Source organism: Anopheles maculipalpis, chromosome 2RL, assembly GCF_943734695.1.
Source record: "Anopheles maculipalpis chromosome 2RL, idAnoMacuDA_375_x, whole genome shotgun sequence".
NCBI classification, from domain to species: domain Eukaryota; kingdom Metazoa; phylum Arthropoda; class Insecta; order Diptera; family Culicidae; genus Anopheles; species Anopheles maculipalpis.
The window spans coordinates 3,592,501-3,610,520 of NC_064871.1; the positions used below are offsets into that span (position 1 = coordinate 3,592,501).

Below are 18,020 nucleotides of genomic sequence, written 5' to 3' on the forward strand. Positions count from 1 at the left end.
TTTAATTTTACCTTTCATCTTCAATTTTACTCTTCATTTTCTTCTCTTACTGCTTGCTCGTAATCAACTACGACAGGTACACAAAAACATCCCTCCCGCCCTATACTACTACCACTCTCCTTTTCCTCAACCTACTGCTCCACATCTTCAGCAAGTTGTGCGTCCTTCAAAAAACAGAGAAAAAAACCTCTTGGCTCTTGGCGTCTCCGCCGTGTATTTTGCATCTCGAATATTTACCTCGAAATATTTTGCTTTATTTTTACCTTTAAGAAAGAGTATAAATATTTCTTCAGCCGCTTGTTTTTTCCCCCCATTTGCGCTCATTGCTGCTCAGTTGTGTAATTGTGGAGCAAACGAAATGAAAAAAAAAGGCAGCAGCAACAACAAGACCTTCGTCCCAATCAAATGTGACCAACAAACAAGTTGTTGCGGCCGTGGCGGGTAGAACATCTTTCATCTGCTCACTTGCACTAATGAGTCATGGACACAATTTCATTGAACAAACCTCACTCTCACCCGACGTGCCCTTACCAAAAGTTGGGTAAAGGATGTCATTTGGAGAAATATTTGTTCGTACTGATTACCATTTGGCACAGGCGCTCAAGGGTCTCAGGGAGCAGAGTTTTTGGACGCATTCCAACGTACGGATGATTTATTAAATTATAACACTGATCGTTGGTGGTTGAAAGATAGATAGGGGGGAAAAGGGCACGTACGGCAAGGACGATATCATCGGCATTTGCAAGCATGCATTGGCCCAAATAAGCAACACCTTCGGCCCATTAGATACTCGTCCATCACCGAAAGGTGTCGTCGCACCATCAGCTGTCCATACAGTACTTTCTTTCGCCATCGCAGGGAGGGAGACGCCCTCCCACTGACTCACTCACGCGTGGGCAACGCTTGACACTGCACACAAGATTGTGCCCTTTGCTTGTTCCTCGACTAAACCCTCGTATGATTGAAGGTGTAGCACAAGGTAGCTCAACCAACACACACGTGTTCTCCCTACCGCACCGCCTTCTATCTACATGCTCTGGTTCACGGTTAGGTAAGAATGACGACCTTGGCCAACCTGCTGACCTGTCAATCTTGCTACAGTAGAACTGTTAACTCAGCTGGTAAGGAGGCCTTCCCCTAGAGTTCTGGAAAACAGTCCTAACGAGGTTTCAAGGGAATAGAGGTGTAACGTCATATCTTCTCTTCGCGCCTTGCATAGCCTTTACAAGCTAGCCGATAAGGGAGAGAGAGGTCTCACCATCAATCAATCATCTGCATGATTAGTGCGAATCATGACGGTTCAAGAAGTTGCCGATCAATTTGTAATACAATGAATTGAAGAACAACACGTCAATCGTGTTTGAAAGATACTGATGACTGTCTTGTCTGAATGTCTTGCAACGACTGTACACAGGAACGGGACTAGATTGAGGCAGAGACACGTCATGGCTTTATATCTCATGTGGATTCTCAACAAAAATATATTCTGATGAAGTACAAAGTGCATATTAAAGAATTTCTAGCAATTCAGAGGACCGCCATCATGAACGTCTACATCTCATTAAACTTTTCCATTTTACAAGGACCTATCTTCTGAAGCTTTTCCCTCATCTTGTCAACTCGTGCTATTAAGCGTCCATTTGCAAGGTCTTAAAATAATATTTACTGCCAGCACCTTAGGCAGGCGTACACATGTGACACACGTATTTGATATCTACTTGTGCTTGATAAATTAACTGTCCCCAAATATGAAGCTACCGAATTTCTAGCCCTAAAAGAATACGCCATCTATCACAAGTGACAGATATTTATAACACAAGATTTTGGGGTTGTAAATTATGACAGGAGATTAAACGAAATAATCAAACACACGCCGTTGTTGGCACAGCGATGTTTTCCCCCCCCACTTACCTTGTGGAAACGCATCTTGCCACGGTCGGGCTTTGGCAGGGTTTCGCCCGAAATGACCTCCAGCAGGAGCATGAGTTTGAGTCCGTTACGAAAATCATCCTCGATGTTCTCGATCGAGGTGCCGGCTTTGCGCAGATGGCTGTTACACCAGGCGGTGAAGGTCTGTTGCGGGAGAAGGAGGAGAAGAAAGAAAGCTTTACGATTAGACTGTGTATTGCAATTTTCCCGCCCACAGTGCCCTCTTACATAAAATCTAGCCCACGTGACGTGGTACACAGATGGCACAGAAGCAACTAGCCTTCTGGCAAGAGGAATGATCAAGGTAAAAACAACAGGCACAGCATATTTCGGGGACACATATGAGCGCAACATGAGAATTGGCAATGAGATATTCGGTTGGCCTACGGGGCATCTTTCGTTCCATTTTTTCCCTCCCCGTTTTGACCCACCGCTTCGGACTTACACTTCGTGCAACATGTGATCGTTCTGATCGTTCCGTGGAGCAGCAGTTTTTCTCAAGTTCTATAAATACGGAACGTGTGTTGTGAGCTACAGGCAGCGCGGCTCGCAATATGTTCGAAGCATTTTTTCGCTGTTTATTCATGGTTTCATTTTGGGGGGCGAGAGAAAAAAAAGGGAAGAAAATGTTTTTCCTGCCACTACTGCACACACCCCATAGCATCATCATCAGCTCTGCTCGAGTCATAAACACCCACCTTCAAATTTTCACGATTCAGTGTCCAGGCAGATATCTCACGGTGTCATAATTCGGAACACTGAAGGCTTCGTCGTCTTTTAAGTTCCAAGAACATAGATTTTGGAGAACGAAAAGGCGCGGAACCTAACTCCCCAATTAGACCGCAGAGTACTGGAGTAGGCAAAAATAAAAAGGACAAGTGCAAATTTTTTAATAGCTCAATGTCACAACTTCCCCCCTTCATTTAGCCATTCAAAGTATGCAATAAGTGGACATCTTTCCCTCGTCAAGGGTTTCTGTTAACACTGTAGGACAACATCTAGCGAGGATCGATGTCGACAGAGATATGGTGAGGTTATTGGTGGGCAGAAGAACATCAACGATGACCACCGGTAGATCGAGTCGATGATGTGCGCGCGGTAGGAGATATATTTTTAGTTGCCGAACGCCATACGATCTTGTGTGCAGTGTTTAGTACGCAAATAGCACACGCACCGAGATTCAGCCGGAACATGCGCATTCAACCGCAGTGGGAGAGAAGGATGATGGCCCATCAGATGCTGATGCCAATGCTGCTGCCGAACCCTTCCCCAACCAATGTGTGTATGCTCCCGCTGCCTACTCTTCCTTCACTAAGGGTCACTAGTAATTGTTCGGTCCAATGTTTTGGGGACGGGCCCAAATAATGCACGTTGGCTAGAGGATCTTTAATCTAGCCCCAAAAAGTGTGTGCATCCAAACAAAGTTGAGAGTGGAAACGTGATGCACCCATCCCATCAACATTTGCTACCAAATATTGTGTAATGTCGCTCAGGACTGCAATACTATTGGATGGGAAAGGAAACCTATGCTCTCTGCTTTTGTCTACGGCTAGACTAGGGAGTGAAGAACTGAGGAGCAGGAACAGGGCCACACATTCCCGAACAATTTCCGAAGTATTTATGCATGTGTCTAGGTGTGTGTGTATGTCGGAGTAACAGTGTTTTCCTTCCTTCTTCTTACACTGTACTTTGCCGTCTAATTTTAGTTGTCCTTAACCACATTTTCTCGAGGTGGCGCAGATTTCGGATTTTCCTCGGTTGGCTCGCAAACAGATCCTTTCAGACGCGTGCATATGTGCGTCTAGAGATCGCTGCCCACAACCCATTTGCTGCTCAATTCAATAGCTCACCGCCAACCTTCTCAACTTTGCTGCTACTCACTTACTACACCGCCAGCATCCGTTTTGCATCAGCGTGATAGTGTGCACGAAAAAACAGAGGAGAAAGAAGTCAAGAGAGAGAGAGAGAGAGAGAGAGAGAGAGAGAGAGAGAAAGAGAGCGCAAAAAAGAGGTTATGGCAGGCGCCAACACATCGGACGGAACCCTTCCTGCCCTTCGCCAAACGGCAACGACTGACCCCTAATTATACCCGCGTGCTTGTGGCCCGCGTACGATAAGGCCTCCTATTGCTTATACCAGCATCAGCGGACATTACGGTTCAATCGCGAATAGATGCACACAGAGGGCAGAGGGAGATCGAGGATCCTATTTGCCATGGACGGAGCCATTTAATTGGCCTCGCGCGTCTAACACACACTCTCGCCGTGTTTGGCATGCATTGCATTGTATTTGGCATATCGGTGCATTTGCGAAATAGTGCACATTCACAGCATTATCGCATGCTTTACGGTGGCTTGATAGACTTGCTAGAAGTTCAATTTGAATGTTTCGTCTATTTTTTCCAATTTTTCTTTATTTGTCAACAGATCAAGAGATCAGAATTTTGGTGCAATTCACATCGATCTTCGTGGCGGCGAAGACATACCCAAGTGGCTTCAAAAAATGGAGACGCACAGTAGTTTTCTTTTCAGCAAATGGCGCCACAGTTGCGCCTGCGTGCAACCCCATGAAGCACGCGAACAAAACCTCTTCGGCCAACACTAGGCAGCTAGGTGGCGTTAGACGATTTTTCCGATTTTTCAAACCTCTACCACCGACTCAGCAAGCAAAGCAAAACATGCCAACTTAAGCGGACAACAACACCTCGAAGCAACACAAAAAAACGCCCCAAAACGAACGTACTAGAACTAGGATATAGGAGGACACGGTAAGGGGGGAGTTGTTCCCCAACTGCACGCACCCCAAGTGAACGAGGTGGGAAAAAGAAAGAAAGTTTTGCTTTTTGCCAAAACAGAAAAAAAAACACAGCGATTTGGATGGTGACGATCGTCAGATACAACATTCGTGTGGTTACTGTTAACGGTGATTTCGAAAATAGATCAGTCCTTCTTCCGAAAACCCCCGCGAGAAGTAGCGGGAAACGGGCGACGGTTTCGCCTAATGGATGCGTAAGAGATCATCCTCCACGATCGTTAGACTTGGGAGGGGTTGGTTGGTTGGACATACACACATGCACACACCGGTCCGAGGCCAAGATTTTCCAGCTCGTATTTCATTCGGCAGCGTGTTGAAGAAAGTGGCTCTGTTCGATGACATTTCCACACTCTTACGGCAGTTGGAATGATTTATCATCCGTTCGACAGTTACTGCTGCCTGTCTCGAGTGTACGTGTGTGTGCGAGACTATCTCCGGCCCTGAAGAAGTAAAAAACTAGTGAAAGACAACGACATCTGGGGATGGGATTTTTTGCTCCGGATATGCTTTCCTTGCGGATGTAGACAAAAAAGTCGTTGGAATTAGTAGCATGGCACACACACAGGCTGCGGTCGTTAAAAACGGCTCAACCTTGCGTACGAAAACTTTACCATCAGCTCTCGGAATTCGCACGCTCATTGAAACACCCCCAGAACGGGGTCACACGGTGCGCAACAATGTCACGGCGATGATCGAGTGTGTTACATCACACGATCTTGCTGCTGCTCGTATGCTCGTGACGGATGTCCTGCGTTGCCGAATGGAGTGGGCCTCAAAAACCCATCTCTAATTGGAACCGATCAGCAGGTGTTCGTTCCCAGTTGTCGTATCGCTCGCACACATCCAAATGAATGGCTGACGCATGAATGGAGATCCGATGCGCACAGCTCCCAGATCCGGGACCCATTGCGGCGACTCATCGCTGTCGGAGTGGGTCGTCTCGTTTGCGTCACAATCAACCCTCAGTCGACGTCATTGTCACGCTCGGTCTCAACAACTTCTCCGCTACGTCACCAATAGAAGTAGATCACGCGCGCAAGATCCTTCAATCTCGATCATCTTCCGAGGTGATCCTCACACATAATCTTGACCCTGAAAATTCTACCCATCCTGCGCGGTCTCCTCCTTCTCCTCCTCTTCCACCGTCTCCTTCTCAAACTCACCTTTTTCTGCTGCTTCTCCCAGGCCGGATCGAGCAGTCCCTCCCGCTCCCATTCCTCCTCCTGCTCCATGTAATTCTCCTCGCCGCCGTACTGACCGACGTATCCGCCGTTCTCCATCATCTTCGCGCTTAGACGGTAGGAATTTTTTTCGTTAATTCACTTCGATACTCGTTGGTAATATGGCACACTACACCGCACACTCGTCGTCGAACACTGGCACTCGCTATCGCGCACACTAGCCAACTAAGTAGACAACACACTGTACCACCGCGCACACACCTCGGGATTTTCCTTCTCTCGATGTGGCTTCTTCGCTTTCTTTTGCTGCTACTCTCTCTCTCACGAGAATCGATGATCCTCGGGTTCACACGATGAGGGTGTTTTCCTCAACCTGCGCTGCGTGAAAAATAAAGGAAAATTGCTTCACTGAACACACTGAACGCGGTCGAATCACTGCCAACTACTACAAACAAAACCACACCATCTCTCTCTTTCTCTCTCTCGTACGAAGATCGCAACATACACAGACACATTTCTTTACTTGAATCTCTCTCTCTCTCTCTCTCTACTACCAAGCAGCAGCGAGACAGAGACAGAAAGATGGTTCTTCTTTTTTCGCATTTGCTTACTAAAAAAACCTATCGCTCAATCTCTCAACACCACAGGAGTAAACGCGCTGAGAGGATCCTGACAGTTGCCTGCTGAAGATGATCTTGAAGTAACGGCTACTAAGATTACTTCTTATTATCGATCATATCGTCACCCACAGCATCACAGCGTAAACACACACACACACAGCATCACACGAACGCACAAGGGATCACCGACTACGGATCGACGGATAAGCGCGCGCGCCGTTTTTACTGCCAGCAACACTCGTATGCCGCCGCATCTACTGCCCACTACTGCTGCTGCTGCTGCTGACAGTGCTTCTCATTGAAGGGGTGAATACGTAACGCGCTCTTCCCGGTACAGGGACGTAAGACATCATTACGGCACAGCATGATAAAGAGTTCTAACTTAAACGATAACTTGCACAGGACAGGCACAGGATATACAAGGACATTATAGCAAGAAGCACAAAAAGCGAAAGAAAATTGGAGGCCGTTTAGCTCTAACGTATTAGCATTGAAAATTTTAAGATATTTTTTAAAACCCTCCAACGTTCCTTGGATACAGGACTCGGTCTTATGTAACTATGAAGATCTCAAGGACACTACAACATATCTGAAACATCTGAAACCCAGCTGAAGTATTCCAGATACACTCCAAAACATTCAAAATACTTAGGATTAAACACATGCAAAAATAACCACTCCAGACGAGAGATTTGATGTCTAATTCTGGTCTTTTCGATCAAGTCCACAATTCATAGCTCGATCATTCAAAACAGAATCAACAGTTTTTCTTCTACATTTGTTTAAGAATTGAATGCGGCTTTTCTAAGCAATTAAAACACGATCGATTGTGTATGTTGAGGCAAAGGCACGGACACTGCACCAAGAGCAAGGGAACGAACCACGGGTAACGGTTTGGATAAGGGTGATGGAGATGATTTTCGTTCGTCGGACTGATCGCGTCGATAGCGAACCCAAAACTAAGGCCCCGTCGTCACGATGGACTGGCCGTGCGCACCGTGCTCAGACGTTCGACGCTGTGGTCTGCTAATATTCACCCCGATGGGTGCGCGCATTCGCACTAGGCACGACGGTTCAATCGGTATCCTCCAACGATGCTTTGCCATCTCTTTTACGCGATTTCACTCAATGCACGTTTCGGCTCTTTTTATTGCTCTTTTTTTGCCTACGCACAAAACCCAAGCCCCATACACCAGAGTGCACGTTTTGCATCCCGTCCCATGCAACCCTTGGACGACTACTTCTCTAGAAGCAGGCAATTGAGCAAGGTATAATATCCCAAACACAACAACCAACGAGAGATAAGCCGACCATGCACCGCGCTGATATCGCCGAAAAAGTAACGTGCTGTACCCCGTGCTGTGATGTGATGCAAACAGCAACGTACGAACGCTCAAACGGAACTGACTGCTTGGGCGGGCGCGGCATCGCTAGCCAACAACAGTGAGTAACAAGCAGATAAAAAAATATTCCCCCCCATTATTGTACGAGCGTGCCCCGAACGAGAGCGCCTGCGTTCCTAGATTATGCGGAGTCCTATCGATTGATTGGGGCACCAGAGTATGTTGTGTTGGGGCTTCAACACTCCAAACAAAACAACATTATACATTCGCATCGTTTTGCGGGTCCACAGAGTGTATGCAAGACACATATTAACACCTTCCCGACAGCTAATTGAGCCGTAAAGGGCTGAGGATCGCGACAAACGATCGTTTGTCGTCTAATTGAAAGACCCCGGCCTGAGTTCCGCCGAAGTAACCTTCCGGTACGGCAACCAATTAGTGAGCGTTCTCGCCAGAACACATGCAGATCAAATAACGCACACAAAATATGTGCCAAAAACGCGTATCGCGAGTCAGGCACAGCATATTTACGCACCTTCACGTGGGGTGGGGTGTGTGAGTGTGTGTGGGGCCCATCCATTGCGGGGAGAAGGGACTACTCTCACGCGTAGTGTGTCTATTTTTAAAAAAAGAAGAACCTTCAACACCGAATGCCGACCGACCGATCGAGATGCATCGGACGGGAAAATCGTTCCGTTCCGTTCGGTTCGGTCGAATGCGTTCGAATGCGCGCGAAGAAAATTATGCGAGTTGACAATATAAAACTACACTAAACGCAAGATCTGACAGATCGCCTATCGATCAGACGCCAGCTGTCATAGAGTGGTTGTTGCGTGGTTGTGTGGCGTCTTGTTATTTTGATAGTAATTTCGCGACATGGTTGTGGGTGGTCGCTTTGACTTTATCATCGAACCTACCGCTACTATCTGAGCTATTCTCGCTAGTTGAATACCGTATCGACGAGTCTTCCTCACTTTGCTTTCCCGTAGCACCTGATGGCGCCGAATCTTACCACTTCCGATCGGTGCGTAGTTCCGCTTTAATGCCGACCGATTGTTCAATGGTGATGCTGTGTACTACACTCAACGGACGCGCATACTTCCACAAGGCACCAAAGAATGTGGCAACCCCCACACGCACTCAATGGTGCGTAAAATGTTACACATTTGCGATCCGTTCCTTCCCGTGGCCGTCTGCCCCCAGACCGTCTGCCGTGACCTCCAATGATATGATCATATGATGGGCAAAATTCGAGATGCAGATATACATACACACACACGCTGATAGTCGGCCCACGGAGGAGCTAATGGATTTCTCACGTACTGTTCGCCGACCGACAATTTGCGGTGGGCAGACAAAACGGCACACAACCGGTACAACACGGGGCTGCTGCTGAAAGAAAGATAATTTAATGAATTGTCATAATTACTGATGCAGCTGGCGGGCTGGCTTGGCAATCGTGCCAGGGCAGGAGAACGATGTAGACTTTGATCTTGGTGCCTCGTGTGTTTCGGAGGGGTGCGAGCGATTTAAATCACATCCATAGAATGTAATGGATTTTTAGTGCAAATGGTGGTGTGCTTATTAAGCTTGTTTTAATTAAATATTTATAAATTATTTCCTATACAGTCCTTTCTTATACCTTTTCGAAAACTTCATTCTGGAGAACTTTTTGAAATAGATATAATTAATGGTGAGCAACGTCGTTAAGAATTACAAAAGGCATATTTTCAACAACAAAATTATCCTTTATGTAACTTAACTAAACTGTGATGGAAAAAATGTTAAGAGCACTGTTATATCCGATTTGCAAACTACTTTTTTCGATAGTTCTACTAGGTATAACTTTACCAAAAATTGGTCAAATGTTCATGAGCACCACAGTTATCTATTTTGTTTTTGTCTATAAGTTCATAAATCATTGCGTAAAAATTAAAAAGGTTACAAAAATTTGTATATTTTTAGACACAAATAAAAGGTTAACTTCTTTATTATCAGATGTAATCAATGCTAGCCTTAAAACAATTTAAAAAGAAATGCCCAAAACTATAAAGACATTTTTGTTTTTGTTTCAAAAGTGATAAAATTATGATAAAATTGTAAATAAATATTTTTCGGTTCAGAGGAAGAGACAGTAACGTTACCAGCCTTCACATAGTCGAACCGGGTATCGAAACCTGTCCGGATACCCTCCCCGTAAGCCAGGCTGGACTATCCAGCTAGCGGTAAAACGAAGTCAAGGGCTGTAGAAGCCTTAGAGCCAAAGAAGAAGAGGAGGAGTATTGTAAAATTTGAGTTATAAAGCAAAAATAATGAAAAGATTCGTAGTAACTGATTTAAAAAACACCTTCCTCTATCTCTTAAGCTTTTTCTATATTCTCAAAGTCAAAGTGTTCTTATAGTTATGCTAGAAACTGTAGAAGAGTTAACGCTTACAACACAACTGATCGCGATTGATTGATGTAGTGTTTTCTCTCTTTTCTTTTACCCTTTTCTTCTAGAATGAAGATCATCTCGACGAACAAAAACACAAACAGCTCAATTGCTTTGGTGAAAGTGGCCAATGAGGTGCATGAAAGATCAAATTCAACAACGCTAAAGAAGCGGAAGTTCAATCAACTGTTTTTGTTCTTATGCTAACAAGCGTTCTTCTCTTTAAGCCGCCTTCAACAGCCATCAATTATAGTGTATATTGTTAAGATTGTTGTTCGCTTCCCGATCCGATAGGAAAACAATCGTTTTGTTCGGTACGTGTGGAATAAATCAAATCAAACCACGTAAGGGTCCACCGTACACAATTCCGGCATCTGGTTTGCCTTGTGTAATCGATTTACCAGTGTAATTTAGTAGGCGAAATTGCGCGGTAAAATGATATATTCTAGCACGCAGTAACAAATATCTATATATGCCGATAAAACCAATCCCGACAAGAAGAGGTGTTTGGTTTAACACTTTCCACACCGGAGCCGGATGCAAATGATCACTTTACTTGTACGGAAACGGAAACTCGATCAAACCACATTTGGATGGGCGCCTCGCGCCCTCGGAGGACCAGGGCATATTTGATGTCTCGACGATTGCAAATCGACGTACATATTATGCATTCATCAAACGACCATTTACACTGACACTCACTTCGCAAGTGTCGTAATTTATTGCGCTGTGATAAGATGGTTGGAATTTCATTAGCTTTCATCCTTGCAGAGTGAGCACTTGTCAACACACCAGCACGTTCCACCTGATGGGCATGATGATTTTGATTGGACGAGATCAAATTGCAGCGACAAGACGTTTCACGAGCTCAAGTAGCGTGTTTGATAATCGCTGCAAGATAAGAATCGATTGGTTATTTAAAATTCCTGCCGTTTATTTCCTTTTTACTACATTGCTATGCTTCCGATGAATCATAGATTAATGTGACTCATACACTATGCGCTTTCTCGCTGATCGAACATGGTATAACCCATCAGATGACTCCACCACGAATACGAATTCATAACATGCGGACAAGACATACATACACACACACATTCTCCCACTCCAATTTGCTACAATCCATCGAAAAGCGGAAAAAAGTCAATCCTCCGTGTAAAAATACCCTTTTTTCCGAAGCGAAGATTGTGAGAGTGTTTTATTTTAAAATTTGGGACGCTTTTCGAGGACACAACACAGCATAAGGCGAACGACATTGCCAACTGGCCGATATTGGCATGCGATGATAGTTCTAGACATTAACCGACGGCCATCTCATCATCTCCCACAATCTGAGAGCAGGTTGAAGGGTAGTAGATGATCGGGGAAGGATAAAAATAGCTCGTGGAATAATCATACAGCGATATCGCGATATGCGTGTCACCCTCGCTTTCTCTCCCTCGATCAGGATAGATGTTGGTTGGTATGGACTTTCATGGACATTCGACATGGAGGGTCAGCAAAAGAAGTAGCAATAGCGGATTGTGATCAGCAGGGATCGAATGATCAGAGAGCATCTTTCTTCATTCATCACTTTAATGGAAAAATCGATAATCGCTAATGGCAAACAGTTGAGAGGATCTACTCCCAGCTAAGAACTTCATTCGGAGCGGTTGTAAACATGAAATTATGAATTCATCCTTTCAAAACGCACCATAAAACAGTACAAAAACAAAACCCAACCCCTGTTGCCCCGCTTGAACCGGTCCCCTCCTGCTCACTGGTCCCGTGATATTGTAATTACAAAACGGTAACCCTATTTTTAGCGGCTGATTTTTGTACGACTAGAGTCTCGCAAAAATAGAACAGTCTTCTCACGGTGGATACTTTATGGTGGATTATTTATAGGACAACGCGCGCGCGGACCGCAGTGGACCCGTCCATCGTCATAGATATACATATATTGTGTATGTACGCAAACAGTCTAGCAAAACTGCAATGAAAAAAATATTTGGTAAAATAAATAGAGCAAGCATACACACATAATTAATGGGCATCTCACATCGATACGAAACGGATGGTGTCCTTCAAGGTATCGTGTTAACGTGCCTATCTTCGTCTTGGCTTAACAACCATAGATGGATAGTAGGCCATGAGTAATGGAAAGTGATTCGGATTGGATTTGATCCCTGGTTCCACTCTGCTTCTTTTACATTACAACCGGGACAGGACTTGGTCTCCTATTCTTGCTTCCTTGACTTGATTTTATCCGTCGCTAATGATACAGTCCTGTGTGATCAAAGAAAATAAAGAAAAGTGCTTCCTTTCTGCAATTCCCGACTAGTGTTGGAAAAATAAAATCGAGTCTTCGAATCCAAAAGGATTTCGAATCTCAGAATCCGAATCCGTCACGTTATGATCGTGGATACGCTGCTTCTTTTTGTATTTTCTGGTATAGCAAAATGCACGATTATTTATTTATTTTATTCACTGCCAATTCGTTTCAAATGAGCGAGAGAATCATAATAGTATCGAACCTCCATCGAATCCCAATCGAATCTTTCTAGGGATTGAATCTTCGAATCTTCCGAGTGCCGAATCTGCCAACACTATTCCCCACACTTAACAATTCGCAATTAATATTTGCGAAAAACATAGAACGCGGCCACGGTACGTGCCAGCTACCCTTGCTTATTCGCGTGCGCAAGGTGGTTCCTGTACTTCACACACTCAACAGAATGGGGTAAAATTGTCTGTGCGTGTGGGTTGAAAAACAAGGGAAACAACCGACGAAGCAAAGGCCGAGCCGAGTCGAGGAATTGTGTTGAATATTGTAAAAACAAATGTAGTACTGCGCCACGCATTGCAGAGGAAATGGCTGAGCAGTCGTTTGGTACATGGATGCATGCGTGTGGGGAAAATTGGATCGGAAAGGAAATCCTATCCACGCCGCGTTGCAGAACGACACTCTCAACCCATTCCCCACAAAACCTGTCGTTCCGACGTCGAAACGGTTCGGTCGAAAACCGGTACTGGGAGACGAGGATGGGTCACATGACGACTAGGGGACGGGGAACAAACTAACAGGACAGACAGGTTAGAAAGATGGGACGGTGGGACACTGGGGAGTGTGGGGCACGCGGAGGCTGGTGGTGATCCCAATCTATTTTTTGCGACCATCAACCGTTGTTGCCAATTTGCAAACCGTTACATCGGGTTGGAGGATGATCGAGGGCACTGCGAGACGTGGCGGCAAGCGACGAACCTGGCAAAACGATGGTCCTTAAGCGACAAACCCCTCGAATTAAAACTGCTTCCGAAAGTGAGTTCCGTTTTAATTTTTCTCTCTCTCTCTCTCTCTCTCTCTCTTTCTTCCGCTCGCACGCACCTGGGGACACATACAGGGTCGCCGCCACACAGCAAAACACACATTTGCCGCTAACGTAGGCAAGCGCAGAAAAGTGCCATTCCCGTTCTCCCTAGAAAACAAAACCGGCTGCTAGAGCTGAAATGAACAGCAAATGGCGTCAACGTCGCCAAAACTGCGTCAACATAGCGGGGTCGCTAAAATTGGCCCACCTCCATCCGGATGGATGCGCTTCTGGTGGTCTTCTTCGCCTTGTTCCTAGGGCCCCGGATCCGCAACAAACGCTGACGCTTAGATTGTTTGTGTGTTTTCGCTTTCGCATTACTTTCGCGTGCCCAAACATTTATCCGCACTCGGTCAGTTTTGTGCGCGATTTAAAGAGACGCCGTTACGAATTATGAAGGGGTGGGATTTTTAGTGTGTGCACGGGTGTACTTGTGTATGTGCATGCTTTAGGAACTCCGCACAAAAGAAACTGGACACAGAGAAACGAAAACAAACCACATTCCCCTGATCGATCGTATGCAATGCACTTCTGTTCGGTCCCGCGATCGACAACAGAACTACTCACTCACTTTGATAGCACGACTCACGGGCCAACGGCTTAATCTACGCTGCACAAACACTTCCGGCGAACATCTTAAATTAGGTCGGGAGTTGCTAATTTTCTCTTTGTTGCACCGTTTTCTTCACATCCAATTCGCGTTGCTGCTGTCCCCACGAACCTTTCCTTCCTTGCTGCAACCGTATAACAACGCACTGCAACTCTGCACACACTCACACGCGCTTCAGACGCACGGACTATCCGTATCTATGCACTGCGAGCAAAGCGTCAAGTGGCACTCCGATCGAATCACTGTCACGCAATGAATTAGTCAACCGGTTAGATGCATTTAAAAAACGTGTCACTTGTTAAAATATTTACACTCTTTCTACAAACTATTCGCTGTACACACAAGAACTGGAATCAACGGTATTGTGGTTTCGCACACACAAACAAACCACACGGCCCTTGGCACACTGGGGTTGTGCGGCTGTCAAAATTTGTAAGCCGTTTGACGTTTCGTGACAGACGGGGCGAGTTTTCGCTCGTACGGAAACGAAATAGGATTTATTTTTAATATTGGATTTATCGCGATTGTCCCAATAATTTCGATTCTTATATGATGCTAATTCATGCAAATTGGAAAAACCATAAGGTTATTATCTTACATAGGTATGCTTTTTTAAATGGCGCTCAGCGGTGCGGTGCTGCAGCACAGTGGTCGATCATCCCCATCATGCGATTCAAATTTTAAATTCCAAAACTATTTAACGGTTAAAACGACTCGTAGTACAGAAATGAAACGCTCTGCAAGTTCCCGCTTTCTTTTAATGATCATCGTTTATGTCTCAGACGAAAGCTAATGAAAACATGTAGGTGATAAGATCCCAAAAGACGTTACTTAATGTTTACCTCATCTGTAGGCTCCTCGTCATACACACACCCACTGCTCGGTTCGCTCGCACCAACAATACACCAAAGGTACTACATTTTGCTTACAATCAATCTGTTTGTAACGATTAAACAAAACTAACACGAATCCAAAAACGCACACACATCTCGTAATTTACTACTCGCGAAGCCGCTTCTAAATGCGTGATCCTGATAGTCGTTCAATGGTCTCTACTAATTCAAAAACAACAAACCAACTTTACGGCACATATGACTACACCTAGAACACAGACACAAAGACTAGCGTTTTGTCGATCTTTCGTTTCGGCCTGTCCCTTTTTCTACTTTGTTAACATTTCGACGCAAACCGCAACACGTTGGCCGCTTTCTGCTGTTTGCATTTACTTTTCGCCATTTCGTAAGTACGGCAAAGTACTAGGTCCGAGTACGCCTGACGATACTCTCGCGACATTACCACGTAGATGATCGGATTGATGCATGTGGTAAGATAGATTAACAGGTATGACACCACGTTTAGTACCTGCATGCTGGGACGGAACAGCTTTACCACCGTGATCGGTAGATAGCAAACGAGAAAGGCCAAGAAAATCACCAATATCATCTGCAGCAGTTTCCGATCCTTCGCGGACATCTTGCCCGCACTCATGATCGACGCACCGGATGTGTTTAGATGCTTCTTACGCTTTCTCGCATTCACATTGCTTGCATTTCGCCTTACGCCTGGACCCGATGCGTTAGCGTACCGTTGTTGATTGCGAGGTTTCATGTTACTACTGTGGTCCAGAAGATATCCTTCACCGGTCCGAGGTGGGATCTAAAATTAGATGCAAAAGCGTGCATTAACCGAACTTGCTTTCTGCGAGCGAATAAACGCAGGAAGCAATCAATTATCACCCTTGTAGCGCTACAATCACAGTGATCGATAATGTTGTTATCATGCTTCGTCTGGCGCGATGTATCCTCTGTCGATGATGTACTGCAGAATATTTCATTCTCGGTGCTCGAATCGATGTAGTGCCAGTCGGAGTGTTGGCTAAAGTTGATGTACGATAATGGCGGTGGAAAGGGCCGCTCATCGTTTGGGAGTTCCTTTTCGGGAGTAATCGTAGCAGAAGAGCCCATATACTGTCCTGGGTGTCCTGACTGCTGCTGCTGCTGGTGCTGATTACTAACTGCACTTGACACGTCCTCCATACTGTTATCGTCCAGATTGTCATTCGGCAAATCTTTGGTACGCAGAGCAGTCGATCGTACAATGTAGAATATTCGCGCGTAGCAAATTATGATCGCCAAACAAGGTAAGGCAAATGCTATGAAAAACAGAAACTGTTTCGGGGAATGACCTGTGGAGATGAAGCAATTAATTATACAATTCTGGTCAGTGCCACCGATCTCAAAACTTACGCTGACTGTCAGGCAGTATGGAGCACGAGTGGATGGCAATGTCTAGACCAAACTTTCCCCATTTTTCATGCCACGTCGGTAACAGCGAGCCAAAGCCCAGTATCCAGGTAAAGGCTACCATCAGACACAGGTTTTTCGTACGATATATTCTTCCAAAGGAAAACAAAACCAAACAAAGAGTGAGACATCAAGGTAGAGCGCGGAGAACTGTTAAAAAATGTTTGCGATTTCTTGTTTTGAAACTCCCCACCAGCTTACCTTTGATACAACCGCTGATGGCCGATCATAATATAGCGATTGATTGTGATGGCCAGTATGGTAAACAGTGAAACGGCAAGCAAACCGTACCGCATCATCGGTAGCAGCCGGCAGAAAACATCCCCATACAGCCAGGCCTGGTGCCAGAAGGTGCTCGCAGCTAGTGGCAAATTGAAGCAGCAGAACAGCAAATCCGAAAACGATAAATTCATGATGAAAACGGCCGTTGCGTTGCGTGTCTGAAAAGGAAGAAAAAGCGGCGGGAAACACACAGCAAGGTGGCCACCAGCGAGTCAGAGAAAGCGGGCAAGAGATTCTTAAGATCAGCTGTCGGTACGGCGATACAAGAGGTGCGCGCTGTACTTATTAAAGTTCCATTTGCACTATTTATGTGTGCCAATATATAACTCCGGGAGCCGCGTTCTCTCTATCGACACTTTTGTTTGCGTTTTGCGGATGGCGTACGGCACATTAATCCTGCATTGAATCACGGCACCTGTTTAATAGCTCTACGAATATCTCTCATCACTAGTCGCGCGGTCGATTCGGTCGGTGTACGTACCTTCTTACTCTTGATCAAGGCCACTATTGTCAGCAGGTTGCCTGGAACGCCAACGACCATGTACGCGATGCACGTCACCGTTGCGATGTTGAGCAGTGCCCGTGGATATCCGGTGTAGAGCGGGATGGCATCGCTGGATCCTGTGTCCGTGGAAAGCAGAGGATAGTGGGACATGTTTCAACACTCGGACTACTATGCGTCATGCACTAGCCACACTGTTTACCATTGCTGCTGGTGATGTTATACTCGTAATGGCGACGATAATCTGCAAAATGGTGCTTCGCATCACTCTCACCATCGCCCAATAGATCCATCGTACACGGCACATACGAGGTGTTAATCGTCGTGCATTCTCTGCAACAAAAGGGAAAACTCACACGCGCACTTTGACCGCAAACAAACTCGAATCCGGCTAGTTCCGGCGTTTTCACCACGCTCCACGATATGAAACCAGCAACAGATGTCTTCCTTCCGAAAAACGTCCACTTACTCAGCCCCGGTTCGCAAAATGTCGGTTGGCCCTGCCCAAGATTCAAGATTCTAGCCACTTCAAAATCCACCGCGTACTGACCGGGTCCACAACGTTCGAACCGAGCAGTACAGCGTCGACGGTGCTGATGATGATTGTTGTTCGAACCACAGCACACATTCTTAACAACAACCCCGCATCCATG

The 18,020-nt window shown here is 45.6% G+C and overlaps 3 protein-coding genes across 6 annotated transcripts in view; 1 reads left to right on the forward strand and 2 right to left on the reverse strand.

Annotated features, from left to right (window-relative positions):
- The window catches only part of LOC126557026 (alpha-actinin, sarcomeric), a 12,275-nt gene extending 6,046 nt beyond the window's left edge, over positions 1-6,229 (reverse strand). For 2 of the 3 annotated variants that reach the window (XM_050212665.1, XM_050212664.1), the window contains exons 1-2: positions 5,907-6,228; positions 1,912-2,073 (exon numbers count right to left, since the gene is read on the reverse strand). In XM_050212665.1, coding sequence (XP_050068622.1) covers positions 1,912-2,073; positions 5,907-6,026 — 282 coding nt within the window. In that variant the 5' untranslated portion in view covers positions 6,027-6,228. Of the gene's footprint in view, positions 1-1,911; positions 2,074-5,906 lie in introns of all 3 variants that reach the window. The other variant, XM_050212666.1, reaches the window with a different exon arrangement.
- LOC126558178 (probable serine/threonine-protein kinase DDB_G0267686) overlaps positions 1-18,020 on the forward strand; it is a 213,276-nt gene that overhangs the window by 55,103 nt on the left and 140,153 nt on the right. The window lies entirely within an intron of this gene.
- Positions 15,441-17,669, reverse strand: LOC126557759 (G-protein coupled receptor moody). The gene is made up of 6 exons (XM_050213639.1): positions 17,570-17,669; positions 17,347-17,486; positions 16,785-17,023; positions 16,527-16,675; positions 16,017-16,465; positions 15,441-15,936 (listed from the first exon to the last, which is right to left on the reverse strand). Exons 1-6 carry the CDS (start codon positions 17,658-17,660, stop codon positions 15,451-15,453), a joined length of 1,554 nt encoding a protein of 517 aa, XP_050069596.1. The 5' UTR covers positions 17,661-17,669; the 3' UTR covers positions 15,441-15,450.

What these genes read in the sequence shown, in the direction of transcription:
- LOC126557759 (XM_050213639.1), bottom strand. Translation starts at nt 17,660, where the DNA reads ATGGATCTATTGGGCGATGGTGAGAGTGATGCGAAGCACCATTTTGCA. An exon ending in CCTTGATCAAGAGTAAGAAG is followed by an intron (nt 17,024 to 17,346) that starts GTACGTACACCG and finishes CTTCCTTTTCAG; the next exon opens with ACACGCAACGCAACGGCCGT. An exon ending in CATCAGCGGTTGTATCAAAG is followed by an intron (nt 16,676 to 16,784) that starts GTAAGCTGGTGG and finishes TTCCTTTGGAAG; the next exon opens with AATATATCGTACGAAAAACC.